The 25,661-nt window shown below is 39.9% G+C and overlaps 1 protein-coding gene across 1 annotated transcript; it reads right to left on the bottom strand.

Moving 5' to 3' along the window:
- Positions 1–3,398: 3,398 nt before the first annotated feature.
- zbtb17 (zinc finger and BTB domain containing 17) lies at positions 3,399–23,284 on the bottom strand. The gene is made up of 15 exons (XM_062052245.1): positions 23,063–23,284; positions 20,366–20,596; positions 20,107–20,286; positions 15,595–15,927; positions 15,420–15,509; positions 14,531–14,778; positions 13,160–13,302; positions 11,205–11,505; positions 11,040–11,127; positions 9,341–9,457; positions 9,141–9,261; positions 8,893–9,023; positions 8,544–8,804; positions 8,303–8,392; positions 3,399–4,163 (listed from the first exon to the last, which is right to left on the bottom strand). The coding sequence occupies exons 2-15, from the start codon at positions 20,568–20,570 to the stop codon at positions 3,775–3,777; spliced, it is 2,697 nt and encodes an 898-aa protein (XP_061908229.1). The 5' UTR covers positions 20,571–20,596; positions 23,063–23,284; the 3' UTR covers positions 3,399–3,774.
- Positions 23,285–25,661: the final 2,377 nt, after the last annotated feature.

The following is a 25,661-nucleotide window of genomic DNA, read 5'->3' as shown; positions in this document are numbered from 1 at the left end:
TATGACAGTTATACTGTCATATTGAGTAAAAAACAAATTTTTGTGTTTGTAAACCTTACAAAAGCACATGTTTCTAGTAAAACTTACAAATATACATTATTTCAGGCATTATTAGACATTTTGCATGTTTGGTTTAGGAGTTCTGTTTAAATAACTGTCATATTTAGTATGACAGTTATACTGTCATATTGAAAAAAAAAACACATTTTTGTGTTTGCAGACCTTACAAAAGCACATGTTTCTAGTAAAACTTACAAAGATACATTATTTCAGGCATTATTAGACATTTTGCATGTTTGGTTTAGGAGTTCTGTTTAAATAACTGTCATATTTAGTATGACAGTTATACTGTCATATTGAGTAAAAAGCAAATTTTTGTGTTTGCAAACCTTACAAAAGCACATGTTTCTAGTAAAACTTACAAATATACATTATTTCAGGCATTATTAGACATTTTGCATGTTTGGTTTAGGAGTTCTGTTTAAATAACTGTCATATTTAGTATGACAGTTATACTGTCATATTGAGTAAAAAGCAAATTTTTGTGTTTGCAAACCTTACAAAAGCACATGTTCCTAGTAAAACTTACAAAGATACATTATTTCAGGCATTATTAGACATTTTGCATGTTTGGTTTAGGAGTTCTGTTTAAATAACTGTCATATTTAGTATGACAGTTATACTGTCATATTGAAAAAAAAAACACATTTTTGTGTTTGCAGACCTTACAAAAGCACATGTTTCTAGTAAAACTTACAAAGATACATTATTTCAGGCATTATTAGACATTTTGCATGCTTGGTTTAGGAGTTCTGTTTAAATAACTGTCATATTTAGTATGACAGTTATACTGTCATATTGAGTAAAAAACAAATTTTTGTGTTTGCAAACCTTACAAAAGCACATGTTTCTAGTAAAACTTACAAATATACATTATTTCAGGCATTATTAGACATTTTGCATGTTTGGTTTAGGAGTTCTGTTTAAATAACTGTCATATTTAGTATGACAGTTATACTGTCATATTGAGTAAAAAGCAAATTTTTGTGTTTGCAAACCTTACAAAAGCACATGTTCCTAGTAAAACTTACAAAGATACATTATTTCAGGCATTATTAGACATTTTGCATGTTTGGTTTAGGAGTTCTGTTTAAATAACTGTCATATTGAGTGTGACGATTATACTGTCTTATTGAGTAAAAAGCAGATTTTTGTGTTTGCAAACCTTACAAACGCACGTTTTTAGTAAAACTCACAAAGATACATGGATCCAGGCATTATAAGACATTTTGCATGTTTGGTTTAGGAGTTATGTTTGAATAACTGTCATCTTTAGTAAAAAGTTGATTTCTTTAAAGTGACAATGTAAACATTGGGTGTAGCAAGTGAAAAACATGTACATTTTTGTGTCTTTCAACTTTTACTTTATGAGCAGCTGTGTCATCTACAGGGGACATTTTTATATCAGTCTGGAAAATGCTGTTTCTCAGAAAAGTTAAATATACCTTTAAATGTAAATACCTCACAAATTGTTTTTTAGCTTCACTGGCTACAAATATATTTTCAGGGTGGCGGTTTATGAGTTGACGACACATGCCTTCCACCCGAATGCAGTTGGATAGGCTCCAGCCAGATTCGTGTCAAACTATCCTCCATCTAGCAACTGGTGTCCAAAGTGTGGCCCGGGGCAAATTTTTTAACAGCCTGCCGTACATTTTAAAAGTAACACTGAGAGGGACAAGCGGTAGAAAATGGATGCATGGCTTTACAAAAAACCCCAAAAAACAGTGGAATAAAAGAGCAAACAGGTGAAATGTAACAAGAACATTTTGTAATATTGACACTAATCTACTTAAGCCTTGAAAGTAAAAAAAAATAAATAAATATATATATATATATATATATATATATATATATATATATATATATATATATATATACATATATATATATACTTTTTTACTTTCTCCTGAGGATTGAGGAAAACCCCTCATGAAACAGGCCTGTAGAGATGAAATAGTCTTGTGATTTTTCCCCACACATACATACATAAATATATATATATACATACATAAATATATATATATATATATATATATATATATATATATATATATATATATATATATATATATATATATATATATATATATATATATATATATATATATATATATATATATATATGACTTATGTTAACACTTTTATGAGTAGGGGCCTTTTGGATCCTTGGGACTTATAGTTCCAATTGTCATTGTTCAAAAAACAATAATGAATCAAAAGCAATGTAGTTATGAATTATTTACATATTTGAGGCTCCATAAAATACTCCATTTTGAAAAATGTTTTGGGGAAAATATTGCGTTATTTTGTGTTTTTGCCATAAAAAAAATGGGTTTTTTTGGAACAAAAATTCCATCCATCCATTCACTAAAATTGAGGAGAGCCTTAATGGTCGTAATATATATTGTATTGGTTTTGAAAGTGAAAAATATAAAAATGGCCCCTGAATTCTTAAAATTTTTAGTGGGCGGCCCTTCATGCTCTCTGGCACTCGTCGAAGGCGGACGCACCCTTTTCCCTCTCCTGCTTGTTTATTTGTTTTGTCTGGTTTAAATTTCTTGTTTCCTCTTTTTGGACTGCTCTCTAAAATCTAAACAATCGATCAACTTGCCTCTCAATGAAATTGACAAGATCTCGGGCTTGGGAGAAGCTGTCTGTCCTGATGGAACAGTTGTTGCTAAACACGACATGGCAGCTGTTCAAAGGGCCGGATGCCTGCCCCCTCACCTCTCATTGCAAGTCTTGAGTTGTATGTCGTAATATGTATATGTGCTTTGCTATGGGGTTTTTCCTCTCACTCTAGATTGGGAACCCCCAATGAAGCCCAGTATGAGATTGACTTTTTTTTACTCATCCTCCCCCAGCGTCTACCCTTTTTCCCACCTTTTACGAGGCGTCGTGAGTGGCAACCCATCAACGTTCCTGTTCTGTAATCCTGTACAATGTTTGTCTAATCTTGAATGGGTTTGTGGTGAAAATGACATTAAAAATGACAATAAAGACCATGTCATAGTGGAAAAAAGTTTGGACACCCCTGGTCTATAACAATTGGACTTATTAGGGTCAGCCTATTCCAGCTGATTCTGGATGAGAGGAGTACAGCCTGGACTGGTCATTATAGTCAATCACAGGCCATGTAGACAAACTATTTAAACTCATTCACACATACAGACAATTTAGACTCCAATTTACCTACCATGCATGTTTTTGGGACAAACACACACAAGAACGGGGAGCAACATCCAACTCCATTCAAAAGTGTTCCAAACTGTAATATTTTGACAGTGTAGTAGAAGTGCTAACCACTTGTCCATCTTTAACTTTACTGTACTACAACAAAATGCTTTTAATAGGCGTACAAGCAGCAATTATTGTTTATTTACACACATGATTACCTGTTTTTAACTTCTAACAGATGAGTTAAGACTTTGGGGCGTAAAAATAAATACTAGAAAGAAATAATAACGTACATACAATGCATGAACAAATTACAGTTTTAGGAAAATACATTAAATATTGTGACTCTAAGAAAAATGTACATACTGAATATAAACTGAGTACCACGGGGAAAATAAGACATATACTTTTCTTCAATGCATAATTTGAGTGTAAATATGATATACGACAAGGCAGACTCTTCATCATTTGGGACATCTAACAGTGTTGTATCTGTGCTTTAAAAGGAAAAGTACCCTTTAAAAATGCCTAGACCTAAACCTCACACACAATTAACTCAGTCTCACCTTCAACTTTTACACCCGTCTGGATCCCACCCAACACTTGTCCGTCCTCTCCCTTCTTCCCAAGAATCACCGTTGCTTCCGTTTGCGGTTCTGCCACAATCCCCTCCTCTGCATCCCCTTCTTGGCCACGGAAGATGAGGCCCCCTTCCTGGATCACCGGTTCAGCGGTGGGTGTCCAGGCCGTGGTGGTCTCCCCCTCAGCAGTGGTGATTGTGGTGTACTGGTAGAAGTCGGAGTCTGCTTGAAACATGACCAGGGCCTGGGCTGTGTGGATGCGTACATGCTGTGCTAGCGAACTGGCATCCAGGAATTTATCACCACACGAGTCGCAAGCGTAAAGTATCTGGGTGTTGGGGTCTGGGAAAAGAGGAAGCATGCAAAGTGAGCAATGGTTTTATCATCTTAGTTAATTTGTTTACTGTCTTTGAACCTTAAAATATATTTTTGTGCCATTCTGTTTTGTCGTTTTGTCATCTTGTTCAATGATTCTATCTTTTGACAAAATATATTATTTTGGGGTTTAGAAAAAAGAAATACAATCAGCCTTAAATGGCAAAGCTACACAAAATAGTACACTTTTGTTTTTATTGAGAAAAAAAAAATCCTAATCACTGAAAATTAAAGGCCTACTGAAATGAATTTTTTTTATTTAAACGGGGATAGCAGATCTATTCTATGTGTCATACTTGATCATTTCGCGATATTGCCATATTTTTGCTGAAAGGATTTAGTATAGAACAACGACGATAAAGATTGCAACTTTTGGTATCTGATAAAAAAAAGGCTTGCACCTACCGGAAGTAGCGTGACGTAGTCAGTTGAACATATACGCAAAGTTCCCTATTGTTTACAATGATGGCCGCATGAAGTGAGAGAGATTCGGACCGAGAAAGCGACAATTTCCCCATTAATTTGAGCGAGGATGAAAGATTTGTGGATGAGTAAAGTGCAAGTGAAGGACTAGTGGGGAGTTGAAGCTATTCAGATAGGGAAGATGCTGTGAGAGCCGAGGGTGACCTGATATTCAGCTGGGAATGACTACAACAGTAAATAAACACAAGACATATATATACTCTATTAGCCACAACACAACCAGGCTTATATTTAATATGCCACAAATTAATCCTGCATAAAAACACCTGCGTGTTTGTTATGCTAGCTCCTAGCTCCTCTGCTAGCTCCTAGCTCCATAGAACACGCCAATACAATTCAAACACCTGATCAACACACACAATCACTCAGCCCAAAAGACAGTTTACCTAACCCAAGGTTCATAAAGCTTATATATTTTTAAAAAGTTACGTACGTGACGCGCACATACGGTCAAGTTATCGAATGTTTAGCAGCCAAGGCTGCATACTCACGGTACCTGATATTCAGCTGGGAATGACTACAACAGTAAATAAACACAAGACATATATATACTCTATTAGCCACAACACAACCAGGCTTATATTTAATATGCCACAAATTAATCCTGCATAATAACACCTGCGTGTTTGTTATGCTAGCTCCTAGCTCCTCTGCTAGCTCCTAGCTCCATAGAACACGCCAATACAATTCAAACACCTGATCAACACACACAATCACTCAGCCCAAAAGACCGTTCACCTAACCCAAGGTTCATAAAGCTTATATATTTTTAAAAAGTTACGTACGTGACGCGCACGTAAGGTACGGTACGTGTTATGCTAGCTCCTAGCTCCTCTGCTAGCTCCTAGCTCCATAGAACACGCCAATACAATTCAAACACATGATCAACACACACAATCACTCAGCCCAAAAGACCGTTCACCTAACCCAAGGTTCATAAAGCTTATATATTTTAAAAAAGTTACGTACATACGCAAAAAAAAGCCAAAGCTGCATACTCACAGTAGCACGTCTGCGTCTTTGTCATCCAAATCAAAGTAATCCTGGTAAGAGTCTGTGTTGTCCCAGTTCTCTACAGGCGTCTGTGTATCCAAATCAAAAGTCCTCCTGGTTAGAGTCTCTGTTATCCGAGTTCTTCCATCTTGACTGCATCTTTCGGGAATGTAAACAAAGAAGCGCCGGCTGTGTACTGTTGTGGCTGACTACGTTCGAAAAATACGTCCATTTCGCACCGACAACTTTCTTCTTTGCTTGCTTGGCTTCCTTCTCCATAATGCAATGAACATGATTGAAACAGATTCACGAACACAGATGTCCAGAATACTGTGGAATTATGAAATGAAAACAGAGCTTTTTCGTATCGGCTTCAATGTGGAAGGCATACCCGTGTTCGCCGGGCTACGTCACGCGCATACGTCATCCGCAGAGGCGTTTCGAACCGGAAGTTTAGCGGCAAATTTTAAATGTCACTTTATAAGTTAACCCGGCCGTATTGGCATGTGTTATAATGTTAAGATTTCATCATTGATATATAAACTATCAGACTGCGTGGTCGGTAGTAGTGGGTTTCAGTAGGCCTTTAAAGGCCTAATGAAATTATTTTTTGTAATTTAAACGGGGATAGCAGATCCATTCTATGTGTCATACTTGATCATTTCGCGATATTGCCATATTTTTGCTGAAAGGATTTAGTTTAGAACAACGACGATAAAGTTCGCAACTTTTGGTCTCTGAAAAAAAAAAGCCTTGCCCCTACCGGAAGTAGCGTGACGTAGTCAGTTGTTCACCTCCTCATATTTTCCTATTGTTTTCAACGCAGCTAGAGCAATTCGGACCGAGAAAGCGACGATTATCCCATTAATTTGAGCCAGGATGAAAGATTTGTGGATGAGGAACGTTAGAGTGACGGACTAGAATGCAGTGAAAGACATATCTTTTTTCGCTCTGACCGTAACTTAGGTACAAGCTGGCTCATTGGATTCCACACTCTCTCCTTTTTCTATTGTGGATCACGGATTTGTATTTTAAACCACCTCGGATACTATGTCCTCTTGAAAATGAGAGTCGAGAACGCGAAATGGACATTCACAGTGACTTTTATCTCCACAACAATACATCGCAGAAGCTCTTTAGCTACTGAGCTAACGTGATAGCATCTGGCTCAAATGCAGATAGAAACAAAATAAATAAATCCCTGACTGGAAGGATAGACAGAAGATCAACAATACTATTAAACCATGTACATGTAACTACACGGTTAATAATTCTCAGCCTGGCAAAGCTTAACAATGCTGTTGCTAACGACGCTGAAGCTAACTTAGCAACTTAGCAACCGGACCTCACAGAGCTATGATAAAAACATTAGCGCTCCACCTACGCCAGCCAGCCCTCATCTGCTCATCAACACCCGTGCTCACCTGCGTTTCAGCGATCGACGGCGCGACGAAGGACTTCACCCGATCACAGATGCGGTTGGCGGCTAGCATCGGTTGGTGGCTAGCATCGGCTAGCGCGTCTGCCATCCAAGTAAGTCCTCTTGTTGTGTTGCTACAGCCAGCCGCTAATACACCGATCCCACCTACAACTTTCTTCTTTGCAATCTCCATTGTTCATTAAACAAATTGCAAAAGATTCACCAACACAGATGTCCAGAATACTGTGGAATTATGAAATGAAAACAGAGCTTTTTGTATTGGCCTCAATGGGGGAGCCATACCTCTGTTCTACTGGCTACGTCACGCGCATACGTCATATCCAAAGGAGTTTTTCAACCGGAAGTTTAGCGGGAAATTTAAAATTGCACTTTATAAGTTAACCCGGCCGTATTGGCATGTGTTGCAATGTTAAGATTTCATCATTGATATATAAACTATCAGACTGCGTGGTCGGTAGTAGTGGGTTTTAGTAGGCCTTTAAATTTTTTATAATAACTGTGTCTCTCCTATGATGTAAGAGCCATGTCTGTATGTTAATGTTTTTTCCCAATAAAAATAAACAGTGACACTATGTAATCAATTATACTAGCCTTCCCAAGGATCGGAAGCTCACACATACAGTTTAATAAATATTTGAGATTTATATTTCAGACTAAAGGAGTTTTAAAAACAAAATGTTGTGGGAAACAAAATGTACTAAAAAAGCAGTGAGAGAGCAGACCTCTGCCAGGCCCATCTAATAGTAAAAAATGATTTGATAAAAACCCTGTATGTAGACACGACATCCCGATCACCCACAATATCTCATTTGACATTTCTCGAAAGTTTAATGAAAATTCGCCTATAACCTTTTGAGTTATGTTACTAACAGATAGACAGACCTCAGTCAACTGAAGAATAAATTCAATTGTCATGTCCAAGCATGTTTGTTTTGTTTGTCGTTTACAAAAGAGGCTGCAAGAGGGTTCACTCTTTGCATCTGTTATAGCACTTGGGGGCGTGAACCCTCTGGTCAAAGATCCACTCTCTTTGGATGGAGGCGACTTTAAGGCATTCTAATTCAAGCGTTAGAACACAATACACTTAACTGTATGCCATAATTAGTATTTTGTTTGGACGTTGAGATATGCATGTTGAGTTATCCTCTGAAGTTGCATTTACAGGGAGCTTTGTTCCTTGTAATCGTACCTGCTTCTTGCACTTTCACTACCGCCTTGGTAATTTCTGCTTTCAAAGCTTCTGTTTGATCAGCACACACTGGTGCCTCTACTGGTACAACTGTAAACAACACAACAACACATTCATGTCTCCAGCTACTTCACACAGATCAAAACAACACACAGTATGTTAGGTTCATGCAAGACTCTAAATGACCATTAAGTGTGAATGGTTATCTCTATGTGTCAGTCCTGCTCTAAAACATCCTGACCTGTTAGCTGAGTTACAGCGTTGCCCGTCAGGGCCTCCGTCGCCAGGGTGATAACGTCCTCGCTAACAGTTACTATGTTGATCTCGTTGTCGGAGGTGGATGCCTCAGCGCAACCGTCGGCACCCTCGTCGGTGCTACCATCAGCTACACCCAGCGACTTCATGCCAGCCTTACACTGGTGGACGGTTTTGACATGAGAGCGCAGGTTGTCTACGCGGTTAAACCCCCTGCCGCATTTATCGCACAGGAATGGTTTCTCCCCTAAAGAGGAGTGAACAGTCAAGTCAGGTTTGTGGGGAACAAGAGCAAAATAAAAGTGCTCCAATCAAATGAATGCCACACTTCTTACCAGTGTGAATGATGATGTGCTTTGAAAGGTCTCCCACATTGACAAAGGCCTTGTTACACATTTGACACTGGTGAGGGCGGACATTGTCATGGTGGCGAATGTGATTGGCCAGTTGACTGGACTGTACAAACCTGCCCAGGGAGAAACAAAAGATGTGATGAGTCATGTTATCAGCTAGCTATTAGATTATTTTTGTCCTTTTAAAACGATACAGTAATGATATTTAGACGCTCTTTTGCCAGGCTGACCTTTTACCACAACGGTCACACACAAAGGGTTTCTCTCCAGTGTGCTGCCGAACGTGTGCAATGAGGGAGCTGGCCTGTGTGAAGGCTTTGCCACAGGTGAGACAGACACAAGGTTTTTCCCCTGGAAGACAGACAGTGCCATTATGAAAGGAAAATAAGCCCTACTGTACGTGTCCTGGATCTTAATGTCATCAAATTACCAGTATGAATGCGTTCATGCCGTTGCAGAGCCCCTGGGTCGCTGAAAGCCCTTTGGCAGTGCACACAGACGTATGGTTTCTCCCCGCTATGGACCCGTGTATGTCGCTTCAGATTTCCTGAAGAGAAAACATGTATACAGGTTTGAATTATTGTCCTCATGAGATTCAGCAGATAGTACTGTGGTGAAAAAAGCTTGCTTTTTGCTACAGCGTTGAGTTTTGATTCAGTGAATGTCCATAAATAAACCAGCCTCATAATTGAAGCATCAGTGTGTGTAATAGGAGTGTGTTAGAATAGTAGACTATTTGATGATTCAATTCGAAGGAGTCTCAAAAATCAACCTAACTGTTACGGCGCACGCGCAGTCTGCTTTTCCCCCTTGTGTGGGAGCACCTAGAAGCTCCACTGAAAGCGCCGCTAGACACGCCCCCGCGGTCTGCGCACACGCGCCGCCACAGCCTGAGGCAATCTGCAATTAACGCACCTGGGACTAATGAAAGGCGACAGGATAAAGAGCCTCGCCGCTGACTTCTCCTCGTCGGAACGTAGCCCTGTGTACAGTAAGCTTCGCGTCTCTGACTTCCCTCCTGCTCTCTCTCGTTTGCTTGTCTCCCTCGTGCCTCGTCCTGATTGTCCTTGTTGTCTCTTGTCCCCCACAGCCCTCCGTGTCTCAGCTTCTGCTGTGCGCTTCTGCTGCTGCTCTTTCCCCCTGGACCTTGATTGCCTTCCCCGATCCTCGACCCCCACACTTGGACTTCTGGACGCCTCTCTCCTGCCCCACAACCCTGCTCGGACCACGGACCTCTTTGCTTCTTCCCCTCTGGGCTTGATTGCTGCCACATCCAACACGCACTCCAACAAACCCTCCGGTATTTACATTTACGGTTAATTTCCACACATAGTATTTCATTCACACACATAGTAGCATAGACACCCCACGTAATCATCCATCCATCCATCCATTTTCTACCGCTTGTCCCTTTTGGGGTCGCTGGAGCCTATCTCAGCTACAATCGGGCGGAAGGCGGGGTACACCCTGGACAAGTCGCCACCTCATCACATGGCCAATACAGATAGACAGACAACATTCACTCTCACATTCACACACTAGGGCCAATTTAGTGTTGCCAATCAACCTATCCCCAGGTGCATGTCTTTGGAGGTGGGAGGAAGCCGGAGTACCCGGAGGGAACTCACGCAGTCACGGGGAGAACATGCAAACCCCACGTAATCATCAAGTGCTCAATAAAACCCGTTGAGCTTGATCCTCTGTTGTCGTGCCGTCTCCTTCCCCCTTGTCGACACATAACACTAACAGTCCTATCGTTGAGTATTAAGCCCTAAGTTGAGTGCCTGACGACAGGACTTTGACCAGTTCTCTTAGGCAGGAGGCCTCCCTCACTGCTTCCTCCTGGAAACGGTAATGATCCATTTGCAGATTCACACACAAAAATCTTGTTACGACTCTGAGTTTAATTTAACGTTTTGCCCATAGTCGACTGATATGAGCAAAATTTAACATATCAGTTTTGACTACATGAAAATCATTAGTGGAAGACAACCCCAGTGTGTATTCTTAACTTTGTGTTAAGTATGCTTTGTTCCTTACTGTTAGGCTTTGGGGTATAATTCTGTCATGCAAACAGGTGGCTGTGCACATGCATGACATGATCATAGAAATGTAACAACACGTCTTACCCGAGGTGGTAAATTGTTTGCCGCATTCTCTGCACATGAGGGGTCCATCTTTAATGTGGATTTTTAAGTGAGCCTTGAGATTTCCAATCTAAACAGACCACACCACAAAAAAAATGAGGACATCCAATATTTGATCCTATCTACTAGCGTAACTGGTACCTTTACCTGATTGAAACGTTTTTCACAGTGTGGACACTTGTTGCCCTTGTTGGCGTCGTGTGTTTCCAGGTGCCGCATCTTGGCGGTGGGGTCGGAGAAGGCCTTGTCGCAGTAGTCGCAGTGGTATGGCTTCAAACCGCTGTGCACCAGCCGGTGGCGCTTTAGGTTACCTGATGTAGTGAATAGCTTCCCGCACGCCTCGCAGCTGTACTTCGCCTCTCCGGTGTGTCGCTTGCGGTGCAGGTTGAGCAGGCTGATCTGCCGGTAGCTCTTTCCACACGTCGAGCAGCTGTATGGTTTAAGTGGGCTGTGGGAGGGCAACGATGCCATATTAGTTTTCCTGGAAGAACCGCAGCACTCACGGAGAACAGAATTGTGCAAAATTCCAAATTGGATGAAGAATGTCTCCCATATTCCAATTTCATTCCAGGAATTTATATTGAGGTTTCAAACACAAAGTAGAATTACAAGTCCAAATGGTCATTCATTTTGATGTATTCAACAATCAATTACCCCCCACAAATGCTAAACTCATTCACGACATTTAACACTCTCTGTATTTTGTTTGTGTTGTCATACTAGCTCAGGGGTCACCAACACGGTGCCCGCGGGCACCAGGTAGCCCGTAAGGACCAGATGAGTAGCCCGCTGGCCTGTTTTAAAAATAGCTCAAATAGCAACACTTACCAGTGAGCTGCCTCTAGTTTTTAAATTGTATTTATTTACTAGCAAGCTGGTCTCGCTTTGCTCGACATTTTTAATTCTAAGAGAGACAAAACTCAAATAGAATTTGAAAATCCAAGAAAATATGTTAAAGACTTGGTCTTCACTAACTGACAAAGAAACAGATAACAGATTTGGTGTCCAGTTCAAAGTGTGACATGATTTATTTAAAAATTTGACAGTTGACTTTTGTATTTTACATGAGTTATTATTTGTACAAACATGGTGCAAAGTAATTCATGATTTGTTAAAAAACGTTAGTGGCTAGCTAGTAAAAATGGGATATTGTGATTTCACAAGACTGTCTTAGAAGTGATCATTTGAAAATGTTCAATTTGAAAAATGTGCACTTAGAGAAAATATAAAAATAAAGTGTTGCATATTGATATTTATCTGTTTCTATATATATTTATTGTGAGAAATCATTAAGATGATCAGTGTTTCCACAAAGATAAATATCATTAATTATTAATAATAACATAGAGTTAAAGGTAAATTGAGCAAATTGGCTATTTCTGGCAATTTATTTAGGTGTGCATCAAACTGGTAGCCCTTCGCATTAATCAGTACCCAAGAAGTAGCTCTTGGTTTCAAAAAGGTTGGTGACCCCTGTACTAGCTGCTAACATGCTAACATTTCAGAATCAGAATCAGAATAGTTTTATTGCCATTGTTTGAGAACGGGTTCACAAACTAGGAATTTTTCTTGGTGCAATCGTGCAACATAAAACACATATAACACATATTTGGTAATAAAAAGAGCTGTAACTGAGCTATCAGATAGACTTAGATTTAGCAGGTTAGCCAATATTAAGGTGAAAAATTAAAAGCCATTGATATTTATATGACATATTGCTACCAAGCTAGTGAATTTTGTAGTGTTAACCCTAGATTCAAGTCTTGAACATTATTACTTTCAAATGATCAAAAATGGTGGAAAATATTTCACTTTCCAGAGTGTTTTATTTATCAAAGTATTCCAAATGGATTGCATTCATGTTACTTGGCTGTCAAGAATTTGCAGTTGCAAATAATTTAATTCCACTTCAAATACAATTGCAATTCAACGTCCTTGCTTGCCATCTATTTTGCCAATAATGGCTGTGACAATGACTAACTCTATACTGGTATACACCGATTCAGGTTTTCTTTCTACAGTATTTCTTCTTGAGAAAATACAAAAATGGTTGTTGTAAAGTGAGGGGTGCACCCACTAATATTGTCTGAAATATTGCTGACCTGTGCGTTTTTTCATGAGCTTTACAGGCCGCCGGGTCAGAAAAGGCCTTGTTGCAGTCCCGACACTTGAAGGGCTTCTCACCCGTGTGAATACGCATGTGTCTTTTGAAATTCCCAGTGTGTGTGAATTTCTTGCCACAGTCCTTCGAAAACAAGACAACATATTTATATTGAACGATAAAACAAGTGAAAGTACTGTAGGAAAGGGATTCATGAGGCCCAATTGGTTACGGTTTACCTGACATATGAAACAACAAATTGGGTGGTGCACTATCCACTTTAGCTGCCAGATGGCAGTAGGGTGTTAAAGTTAAAGTCCCAACGATAGTCACTCACACACTAGGTGTGGTGAAATTATCCTCTGCATTTGACCCATCCCCATGTTCACCCCCTGCGAGGTGAGGGGAGCAGTGAGCAGCAGCGGTGGCCGCGCTCTGGAATCATTTTGGTGATTTAACCCCCAATTCCAACCCTTGATGCTGAGTCCCATTTTTTTAGTCTTTGGTATGACTCGGCCGGGGTTTGAACTCATGACCTTCCAGTCTCAGGGCGGACACTCTAACCACAAGGCCAGTGAGCAGGTCTAAAGGTTTTGGGGCTATTCCAACTTTGACCACAGCGTCAGTAGCTATGTAGAGTGGTGCTTTCCATCATTTTCAGCAGACCCATCCATCCATCCATCCATCTATCTTCCTCCGCTTATTCGAGGTCGGGTCGCGGGGGCAGCAGCCTAAGCAGGGAAACCCAGACTTCCCTCTCCCCAGCCACTTCGTCCAGCTCCTCCCGGGGGATCCCGAGGCGTTCCCAGGCCAGCCGGGAGACATAGTCTTCCCAACGTGTCCTGGGTCTTCCCCGTGGCCTCCTACCGGTCGGACGTGCCCTAAACACCTCCCTAGGGAGGCGTTCGGGTGGCATCCTAACCAGATGCCCGAACCACCTCATCTGGCTCCTCTCGATGTGGAGGAGCAGCGGCTTTACTTTGAGCTCCCTCCAGATGGCAGAGCTTCTCACCCTATCTCTAAGGGAGAGCCCCACCACCCGGCGGAGGAAACTCATTTCGGCCGCTTGTACCCGTGATCTTGTCCTTTCAGTCATAACCCAAAGCTCATGACCATATGTGAGGATGGGAACGTAGATCGACCGGTAAATTGAGAGCTTTGTCTTCCGGCTCAGCTCCTTCTTCACCACAACGGATCGATACAGCATCCGCATTTTCAGCAGACTGTATTGTAAAATGATTAACCTCACCCTATTCCTCTTCCTCTGACGCGAGATGCACCCAGGAATGGGGCCACACGAATCCCTTACCTAATCTATGCTAACAGACACTGTTTGCATTGAAATGATCATTGTATTCTGTGCACTTCTCACCTCACATTTGTGCGTCATAGAGCTGTAAGGCTTCGATTCGGATCGATTGGTGAAACCAGTGGAGTGAACCAGTTTCTCCTCTTCCTCATCGCCCGCTTCCATTGGCTGATTGGTGTCTTCTTCAGTTGCCATGTCTTCCCCATCGGTCTCATCCTCACCTTCATCCTCCTGGTCGGGTCTGGTCTCTTCAGTCGATTCTGTCATCTGCTTGTCTTCGTTTTTTGTCCCCTCATCATCTGTGTCGTTGTCTTTTAGCCCGCCAACAGAAACATGGTATGAAGTGACTTGTTATCCGGATTACAAATAACTAAAACGTATAACAACAATAATACCGTATTTTTCGGACTATAAGTCACAGTTTTTTTCATAGTTTGGCCGGGGGTGCGACTTATACTCAGGAGCGACTTATGTGTGAAATTATTAACACATTACCGTAAAATATCAAATAATATTATTTAGCTCATTCACGTAAGAGACTAGACGTATAAGATTTCATGGGATTTAGCGATTAGGAGTGACAGATTGTTTGGTAAACGTATAGCATGTTCTATATGTTATAGTTATTTGAATGACTCTTACCATAATATGTTACGTTAACATACCAGGCACGTTCTCAGTTGGTTATTTATGCGTCATATAACGTACACTTATTCAGCCTGTTGTTCATTATTCTTTATTTATTTTAAATTGCCTTTCAAATGTCTATTCTTGGTGTTGGGTTTTATCAAATACATTTCCCCAAAAAATGTGACTTATACTCCAGTGCGACTTATATATGTTTTTTCCCTTCTTTATTATGCATTTTCGGCCGGTGCGACTTATACTCCGGAGCGACTTATACTCCGAAAAATACGGTAGACAAAAAAAACCAACAACATCGACTGCTTACCAGGTGGGAAGTTTCGCCGAGGAGGTTTTCTAATTCGTCTCCCACGGAAGCTTGTAAAAATAGGGGTGGTGACAGATTTGATAGGTGTATCTGGAAGACATACAGCTGATGTAATATGATGACGTATTAAAGCAGCCAAAGCACACTAGCATGACAAATATAACCATGTACTTACGGGGTGTGTAGTCTCCATCAGAGCCGTCATCCTGCATCGTGGAAGCCTCCTGTGCAGCGCCATCCACCTCTTTTACAGGCATCCTCCTTTGAGCAGTGCTGGTTTTGGCAGGTTGTGCCTGACCTGGAAGGTTTTTAACGGGGTTCATCTCAGAAGCAGTCTTTTGTGTTTGAATGGAGACGTCTTCATTTTCTTCGGTGAGGTCCTGATCTTCCACCTGCTTGTCACTGTCTACTGTGGGGGTTGTGCAGGGACTTTGCTCTGCTTGTAACGCCGCTTCTGTTGGGTTACTGTCATGCTCCTCACTTGGCTGTTCTTCCCCTGTTTTTTCTCCTATCCAAGTAAAAAAAAATAATTTCGTTGAGTGGGCATAACATAATATATTAGTCAGTTAAAGGCCTACTGAAACCCACTACTACCGACCACGCAGTCTGATAGTTTATATATCAATGATGAAATTTTAACATTGCAACACATGCCAATACGGCCGGGTTAACTTATAAAGTGCAATTTTAAATTTCCCGCGAAACTTCCGGTTGAAAACGTCTATGTATGATGACGTATGCGCGTGACGTCAATCGTTGAAACGGAAGTATTCGGACACATTGTATCCAATACAAAAAGCTCGGTTTTCATCGCAAAATTCCACAGTATTCTGGACATCTGTGTTGGTGAATCTTTTGCAATTTGTTTAATGAACAATGAAGACTGCAAAGAAGAAAGCTGTAGGTGGGATCGGTGTATTAGCGGCTGGCTGCAGCAACACAACCAGGAGGACTTTGACTTGGATAGCAGACGCGCTATCCGACGCTAGCCGCCGACCGCATTGATGATCGGGTGAAGTCCTTCGTCGCTCCGTCGATCGCTGGAACGCAGGTGAGCACGGGTGTTGATGAGCAGATGAGGGCTGGCTGGCGTAGGTGGATAGCTTATGTTTTTAGCATAGCTCTGTGAGGTCCCGTTGCTAAGTTAGCTTCAATGGCGTCGTTAGCAACAGCATTGTTAAGCTTTGCCAGGCTGGAAAGCATTAACTGTGTAGTTACAGGTTCATGGTTTAATAGTATTGTTGATTTTCTGTCAATCCTTCCAGTCAGGGGTTTATTTATTTTGTTTCTATCTGCAGTTAAGCCCGATGCTATCACGTTAGCTCCGTAGCTAAAGTGCTTCGCCGATGTATTGTCGTGGAGATAAAAGTCACTGTGAATGTCCATTTCGTGTTCTCGACTCTCATTTTCAAGAGGATATAGTATCCGAGGTGGTTTAAAATACAAATCCGTGATCCACAATAGAAAAAGGAGAGAGTGTGGAATCCAATGAGCCAGCTTGTACCTAAGTTACGGTCAGAGCGAAAAAAGAGGTGTCCTGCACTGCACTCTAGTCCTTCACTCTCGCGTTTCTCATCCACAAATCTTTCATCCTGGCTCAAATTAATGGGGTAATCGTCGCTTTCTCGGTCCGAATCGCTCTCGCTGCTGGTGTAAACAATGGGGATATGTGAGGAGCCTTTCAACCTGTGACGTCACGCTACTTCCGGTACAGGCAAGGCTTTTTTTTATCAGTGACCAAAAGTTGCGAACTTTATCGTCGATGTTCTCTACTAAATCCTTTCAGCAAAAATATGGCAATATCGTGAAATGATCAAGTATGACACATAGAATGGATCTGCTATCCCCGTTTAAATAAAAAAAATTCATTTCCGTAGGCCTTTAATTACCTTGACTTCAACACAAGAACAGTTTTTGTTTATTCAATTAAAGGAGCCTTATTATGATTTTTTTTCAACATTTAAAACACTTTCTTGCGGTCTTTATAACACGTAATGGTGTTTTTTTGGTCAAAGTTTTTTGTTTTACAGACCATCTTTAAGCCGTTTTGTGGGCGGTCTTTATTTTCGTGCCGAAAGCCCTCCTCCACGACAAGCCCCCCTCAACTGCATCTTCTCCCCGTTAGCCATATTGTAGTTTTTAGCGCTCCCATATCGAGTATACTGACAAGTATAAGTTTGAACTAAACGCTACATTTTATAAGAAATGGCAACAGCAGATGATTTTAGTATGCATGTGCATGTATGAGACAGTCTGCTCCACAATAAGAGGATAGAGGAAAAAAAAGGAGCTTATTGACTACAACTGAATAAAAAAGGCAAACTCGCACAAAGCTCTTAAGGTACAACCTGTACCTTATGAGGAGATTTCCACAACTAAACCAAAATATGATACTCAAGTCTCAAATGGTTCGTTTGGAGGAAGTATATAGTAAGGCAGGATTGTTTTACAAATATCTCTGCTATGCCTCCATTGTTTAATTTTAAAATGTTGTACCAAATGCACAAAAACAGGTACCAATAGGTAAGAAAAGTGGGTTTTGCAATATAGGTTCCTGTTATGCTAAATATTATTTTCAATGATGTTCTCAAGAGTAATGTCTGTCCCAAAAGCCTGTTTTGAGAATCAAAAGTGTACGTTTTGGTATTTGAATTTTCTTCTCATAAATGGAAACTGAAAACCCCCACAACAATTGGTTTATTTCAATTTTGTTTCAAAATGCAAAAAAGAAGATTGAAAAATAAAGTGTTTTCTTTGTTGGTGTTCAAAAGTAATAACGAAATATTAAAAGAATGGTTTGATTTTCATTTTATATTTTATAAAAGAAAAATGAGAATCCCCAGTAAACAGAAACAGACCAAAACAGATGTTTTTTTTTTTTCCATTTGCAGACCCCAGAAGTTGTATTTTCAAAGTAAAAGCGGGGATAATTACTGCTGTACCCATGTGCCTGTGACTCTGGCTAAAACGTCTTTGGAGCCCTACACAGAAAATATTTTAGACATGGCCCGAGGACTGACTTTTACAGACATATCTACGAACATATCAACAGAAAGTGAAAAACTGACCAAAACGGATGCGTTTTCATATTCCGACACTGGAACCGGAAGTAGCAATTTTAAAGACAGGACCGCGGACTGTAAGAAAATCTGTACTATAGTGCGTGATCAGATCTCTTTTTGCCTCCACTTTCGTATGATATGTGTGTACAGTACATACAGTATATCTGGAGAAGTCACTTCTCGTTTTGCCATGTCTAAAATAATTTCTGTGTAGGGCTCCAAATACATTTCAGCCACGGGTACTGTAGTATCCCCGCTTATACTTAGAAAATAAAAACTTCCGATATCAGACTATGAAAAAACATCTGTTTTGTTTACTGAGGATTTAACAATTATAAAATGAAAATGTGAGCATTTTTTTATGTTTAGTTATTGCTCTTCAACACCAAAAAAGAAACATTTGATTTTATTTTTTGTGTTTTAATTTGCAATTCAAATTAATCAGTTGGTTTGGTTTTTTTTCAATCTCCATTTATGAAAAAAAAAATTCAAATACCAAAACATAAATCTATCAAATCAAATCTATTATCTTTACTTGTTCTCGGCGCTCAAACGGTCTCCTTAGTCATGGATACGATACTGCCTCTGATCCTCCCTTGACTATCTGAGCACACTGCAAAAACTGAAATCTAAGTAAGATTAAATATCTCAAATAAGGGTGATATTTGCTTATTTTCTGTCTGATAAGATAATTCTTCTCACTAAGCAGATTTTATGTTAGAGTGTTTTACTTCTTTTAAGGGTTTTGGTCCTAAATTATCTCAGTAAAATATTACAGCTTGTAGCTGAGATTTTATGACCTATATTGAGTAAAACATGCTTGAAACTAGAATATCCACTGGTGCAAAGCTGTGTCATCAACACTCACAAGTATAAAACTACTTTTTTAAAGTAATAATTTCTTCAAGCATGAAAAAAAATCATGATGCTGAGCGCATATCATTATGTCAAGATAATGGCACTAGCATTTGCTTAATTTAAGAATATTTTTCAACATATTGAGCAAAAAGGTCTCTTTTTTTTCTACCAAGAAAAGTGCACTTGTTATTAGTGAGAATATATTTATTTTAAAGGTATTTTTAGGTTCATTGAGGTTAGCTAATTCTACTTGTTTTGGAAAGTCTTGACAAGCCGAATTGTCTTGTTCTATTGGCAGATAATTTTGCTTAGTTCAAATAAAATACCCCTAATATTTGTATATTTTTTTCTTGTTTTTAAACACTGACTTTTTGCAGTGCACGCCCCGTGTACACACCTATCACTTTACTGGAGACAGCTTTGTAAAAAAGCAGGCTTGCCACACATGTTAAAATAAATCCTGAAACTTGGTTACCATGTATTTGTAGATCAATCACTAAATAGCACAGGAGAGTTTATTGGGAACACACTCTGTCGCAGACAGGCAAGGAGAAACACCGTTTATTAGTATTAAAGCTACAGACACACAAAGGGGCATGTTCCCAGAATTACTTACTAAAAGCACTTTTATACCGTCTAAATTCCAGCATCAAGGCTACATTTCCAATAGTGGAACCTCTTCTGAGAACTATTTAAAATTGGCGAAAAAGACTATAATATCAAACCCTTAAATACAGAAACAGCACATGTTTTCGGAGACTACTCACCCACGGCAATATCCAGCGTGAGAAGGGATGGCACTGGACTTGCCACTGACTGGTACATGGAGCAAGCGTTTATAATCTCTTGCATTTGCAGGAAGTTAGCAACTGCCATCACATCTTCTACATTCTCAGGATTCAAATTCAGCTTAGAGGTGTACATGAATTCCAGGATTTGGCCCAAACCTGCAATGGTAAACAGCACAATGAATATCATGCTTACATTGTATTTAACTAAATATTTCCAAATCTAGCTCGACCACACCTGCAGCATTACTAATGTCCAGATGCACCACGTCCTTCTGGTCTAAGAAGAGGGTGCGGAAGTAGACGCTGCAGGCCGCCAGTACAGACTTGTGTGCCTTAAAGTCAACTCCATCTACGACAAAGGTGCAGTCACACAGCAGGCCCTGCTTGCGCTGGTGGTTCAGCTGCTCCAGAACCTTCCCACTGTGCCAAGGGAACTCCATTGCCTGTCAAGGCTTTTTGACTTTGCCTGGGGAGGATGAAACTAAATCTGAGGATGGGCGAGACCATTTTCAAAGAAGTAAAAATTGAAGTTATTGATTGGTAATCCACCCATTTTACAAAATGCCTATACCAGCTTGACCTATGGACAATTTAGTCTCCAAATAACCTCACATGCATGGTTTTGGGATGTGAAAGCCAGGGAGAACATTCATTGGATGCATTAATAAATATATCTATAATAGTTTTAAAATATATAATGTACAAATGAGTATGAATTTATGTGTGTCATTTGGCATGACAAAAAGTAAGTTATTTATATACATTTGTACAAACCCCAAAACCAGTGAAGTTGGCACGTTGTGTAAATAAAAACAGAATACAATCATTTGCAAATCCTTTTCGACCTATATTCAATTGAATAGACTGCAAAGACACGATATTTAATTTTGGAACTGGTAAACTTTATTTTTTGTAAATATTGGGTCATTTGGAATTTGATGCCTGCAACATGTTTCAAAAAAGCTGGCACAAGTGGCAAAAAAGACTGAGAAAGTTGAGGAATGCTTATCAAACACTTATTTGGAACATCCCACAGGTGAACAGGCTAATTGGGAACAGGTGGGTGCCATGATTGGGTATAAAAGTAGATTCCATAAAATGCTCAGTCATTCACAAACAAGGATGGGGCGAGGGTCACCACTTTGTGAACAAATGCGTGAGCAAATTGTTGAACAGTTTAAGAACAACATTTCTCAACGAGCTACAGCAAGGAATTTAGGGATTTCACCATCTGCGGTTCGTAACATCCTCAAAAGGTTCCGAGAATCTGGAGAAATCACTGCACGTAAGCAATGATATTACGGACCTTCAATCCCTCAGGCGGTACTGCATCAAAAAGCGACATCAGTGTGTAAAGGATATCACCACATGGGCTCAGGAACACTTCAGAAAACCACTGTCAGTAACTACAGTTTGTCGCTACATCTGTAAGCGCAAGTTAAAACTCTACTATGCAAAGCGAAAGCCATTTATCAACAACACCCAGAAATGCCGCCGGCTTCGCTGGCCCCAAGCTCATCTAAGATGGACTCATGCAAAGTGGAAAAGTGTTCTGTGGTCTGACGAATCCACATTTCAAATTGTTTTTGAAAATTGTGGACCAAAGAGAAAAAGAACCATTCGGATTGTTATAGGCGCAAAGTTCAAAAGGCAGCATCTGTGATGGTATGGGGGTGTATTAGTGCCCAAGGCATGGGTAACTTACACATCTGTGAAGTCACAATTAATGCTGGAGCAACATATGTTGCCATCCAAGCAACGTTATCATGGACGCCCCTGCTTATTTCAGCAAGACAGTGCCACGTCACGTGTTATAACAGCGTGGCTTCAGAGTAAAAGAGTGGGGGTACTAGACTGGCCTGCCTGTAGTCTAGACCCGTCTCCCGTTGAAAATGTGTGGGGCATTATGAAGCCTAAAATACCACAACGGAGACCCCCGGACTGTTGAACAACTTAAGCTGTACATCAAGCAAGAATGGGAAAGAATTCCACCTGAAAATCTTCAAAAATTGGTCTCCTCAGTTCCCAAACGTTTACTGAGTGTTGTTAAAAGGAAAGGCCATGTAACACAGTGGTAAAAATGCCCAAGTGCCAACTTTTTTGCAATTATAAGTTAATGATTATTTGCACAAAAAAAAAAAAGTTCTCAGTTTGAATCTTGTCTTTGCTGTCTATTCAATGTATTCTGTTTTTATTTACGAATTACCCAACGTGCCAACTTCACTGGCTTTGGGTTTTGTACATGCATACTGATGCATCTGTAAATCACTTTGAATTGTCCTGTGTACAAAATATGCTCTACACAATAAACTATTTTTGTTCAGGGCTGAAATTGCTTGAAAGATTTGAGCAAAGTACCTTTAAAAAAATAATCTAAAAGGACTCTATGCCCTTTGAAAAATGAAGGACTAACTGCCAGGTTATCGTGTACCTGTGAAAGGATTGGACACTGACATTTTAAACATTTTAACATAAAATAAAAACATGTCTAATGGCACAACACAACAAAACATTGGCTAGAAATATGGCAAATTGTACCGAAAAGACAATAAAGGCAACCTCTGTTCCTTGAAGTTGATACCATAATAATATCTGCTAAGTAATACACAATGTTGAACCGATATGGCGATTAAGTATAGCAGTATAACATAATACAACATTACTATAAAACTTTAATACATATGCTAATATAAATGTTCAGAGGTGGCGAACTTCAACGGCAAAGTTTGGATATTATGAGTTTGACAGTGCACTATATCGATTGTAATGCCTCTATCCTTGCTGCGGTGCTATCAGGGATTAATTTAGCATGCCTAGCGAGGATGTTGTACGGAGACAAGATGGCGTACGCCGACATCATTGCTTGTTGTTTCCCAGGCTAACTCACCCCAAACGTCTTCGAAGCTGCGCCTTTTTAGCATAACATACTCACAGAACGGCGTGTGTCCGGCCGCCGCTTCGAAGCGACCTCAAAACGCTGGTCTGGCCGGCGTAACAAAGATATGGTCTCGGTTAAAGAGTAAACACTCGATCGAGTTTTTCGGCGATCGATCCTGTGCGGTTGACTTCGCTCACCGCCATCTTCCTCTCGCTGATCGATTGATAGGGCGGCTCTGTGTCTCTGCGCATGCGCGGTGTGCACCTACAGTGGCTGTATTAGACCACGGGGTAGTGCTCAAACACAAGTGCAGTTGGAGTCACCTAATTCATTGTGGTGGTCACTTTGTCACAGAGCTAAGGGTGTTATTCTTATTCAGTATAGAATTTAAATATAGTATAGTAATATACTATATTTATAGTCATAATATAATATATTCATAAATAAAGTCATGTGTGCTGTTGTTTTTAAGTACCCCTACTGCAAAAATGTTATATTTACTCCCCGTTTTAAACAATTTTTTTTGTTCCCCAAATAATTTTCTTATGTCAGTTTTCTTAATACAAACATATACACATATAATAAAGTAAATAAATAAAATATGAAAATAAAAACAATGAATTAAGAAGTTTTTTTACACAGATTATAACATGTAAAAACAAAATACATATAAAGAGGCTTACATATATCAGTTGAATGTCCACTTTCCTCAATCATATCAATTATGCCAAGGCAGGTACTTCTTAGGGGGTTGACTACAGTTTCAGGTATTCCAAGATAGGTCTCCACTAGAGATGTCCGATAATGGCTTTTTTGCCGATATCCGATATTGTCCAACTCTTAATTACCGATTCTGATATCAACCGATACCGATATATACAGTCGTGGAATTAACACATAATTATGCCTAATTTTGTTGTGATGCCCCGCTGGATGCATTAAACAATGTAACAAGGTTTTCCCAAAATAAATCAACTCAAGCTTGGCACTCAGCATCAAGGGTTGTAATTGGGGGTTAAATCACCAAAAATGATTCCCGGGCGCGGCTACGCTGCTGCCCACTGCTCCCCTCACCTCCCAGGAGGTGATCAAGGGGATGGGTCAAATGCAGAGGACAAATTTCACCACACCTAGTGTGTGTGTGACAATCATTGGTACTTTAACTTTAACTTTAACTTAAGTTATGGAAAAAAATGCCAACATGGCACTGCCATATTTATTATTGAAGTCACAAAGTGCATTATTTTTTTTAACATGCCTCAAAACAGCAGCTTGGAATTCGGGACATGCTCTCCCTGAGAGAGCATGAGGAGGTTGAGGTGGGCAGGATTGAGGTGGGGGGTAGGGGGTAGGAGGGGTGTATATTGTAGCGTCCCGGAAGAGTTAGTGCTACAAGGAGTTCTGGGTACTTGTTCTGTTGTGTTTATGTTGTGTTACGGTGCGGATGTTCTCCAGAAATGTGTTTGTCATTGTTGTTTGGTGTGGGTTCACAGTGTGGCGCATATTTGTAACAGTGTTAAAGTTGTTCATACGGCCACCCTCAGTGTGACCTGTATGGCTGTCGACCAAGTATGCCTTGCATTCACTTGTGTGTGTGTTAAAAGCCGCAGATATTATGTGATTGGGCCAGCACACAAAAGCAGTGCCTTCAAGGTTTATTGGCGCTCTGTACTTCTCCCTACGTCCGTGTACCACTCCGTACAGCGGCGTTTAAAAAAATCATAAATTGTACTTTTTGAAACCGATACAGATAATTTCCGATATTACATTTTAAAGCATTTATCGGCCGAAAATATCGGACATCTCTAGTCTCCACACATCACGAAATGTATGTAAGTTACCAGCAATCTCATATCTCAGTTTTTCAATGTGGAGGATTCCCACTAGCTCCCTCAACCAGGCTTCAAACTTAGGTGGTGAGTCAGATTTCCACCCTCTCAAAATGCATCTCTTTGCTATGACCATACCATAGGCCACCGCTGTTGCTAATATTTCCAGCCATCTTGTCTAAAGTGTTAGAAATGCCAAGCAAAGCAGTTTCAGGGTCAGGATCCAGGGTTACTTCAAGTAAATGAGAATATCATCTGAAAATCGAACTCCAGAAATCTTTTATTTTTAAGGGCATAGCCAAAATTGGTGTGCAAGTGTGCCATCTGATCTCTTGCATCTTTCACACAAGGGGGAAGTTTGGTGAAAGATTTTATGCAACTTAACCTTCGAGTACACTGTAAAAAAAAATTCTATTTTTATGGTTAATTCACTCTAAATTTCTACTGTAATTTTCCTATTTTTTTTAAATACTTTATAAAACTGTAGAATTGAAGACATTATCTGTAAATAAACAATCCACCTATTATTTTAAGTAATATGCCAGTAATGACAAACTATGTATATTTCTATTTTTTTACAGAAAAATACCAAATTAATTATGCATGGCATTTTCTGTTTTCTTAAATTACTTTCAAATTCATGTAACATTACAGTAATTATCTTTTATTAAATATGTAGCTTGTTATAAAAAAGTCTATGTCCATACTAACAATCTAACACAGGGGTGTCCAACTCAAATACAGAGTAGGCCAAAATTTAAAACTGAACAAAGCCACGGGCCAAGGTTGAACAAATGAACCTTTAACGTACTCTACGAGCTATC

The sequence above is a fragment of the Entelurus aequoreus genome, linkage group LG07, assembly GCF_033978785.1.
Source record: "Entelurus aequoreus isolate RoL-2023_Sb linkage group LG07, RoL_Eaeq_v1.1, whole genome shotgun sequence".
Taxonomy (NCBI): Eukaryota; Metazoa; Chordata; class Actinopteri; order Syngnathiformes; family Syngnathidae; genus Entelurus; species Entelurus aequoreus.
The sequence above is the reverse complement of the archived record's forward strand: the minus strand, read 5'-3'. Positions and strand labels throughout refer to the sequence as shown.

Excerpts from the sequence above, each read along its gene's own strand:
- zbtb17 (XM_062052245.1), bottom strand. The coding sequence starts at position 20,570 with ATGGAGTTCCCTTGGCACAGTGGGAAGGTTCTGGAGCAGCTGAACCAC. Across the intron at positions 20,287-20,365 it reads GGACATTAGTAATGCTGCAG|GTTTGGGCCAAATCCTGGAA; the intron begins GTGTGGTCGAGC and ends TTACCATTGCAG. Across the intron at positions 9,458-11,039 it reads CAAACAATTTACCACCTCGG|GAAATCTGAAGCGACATACA; the intron begins GTAAGACGTGTT and ends TTTTCTCTTCAG.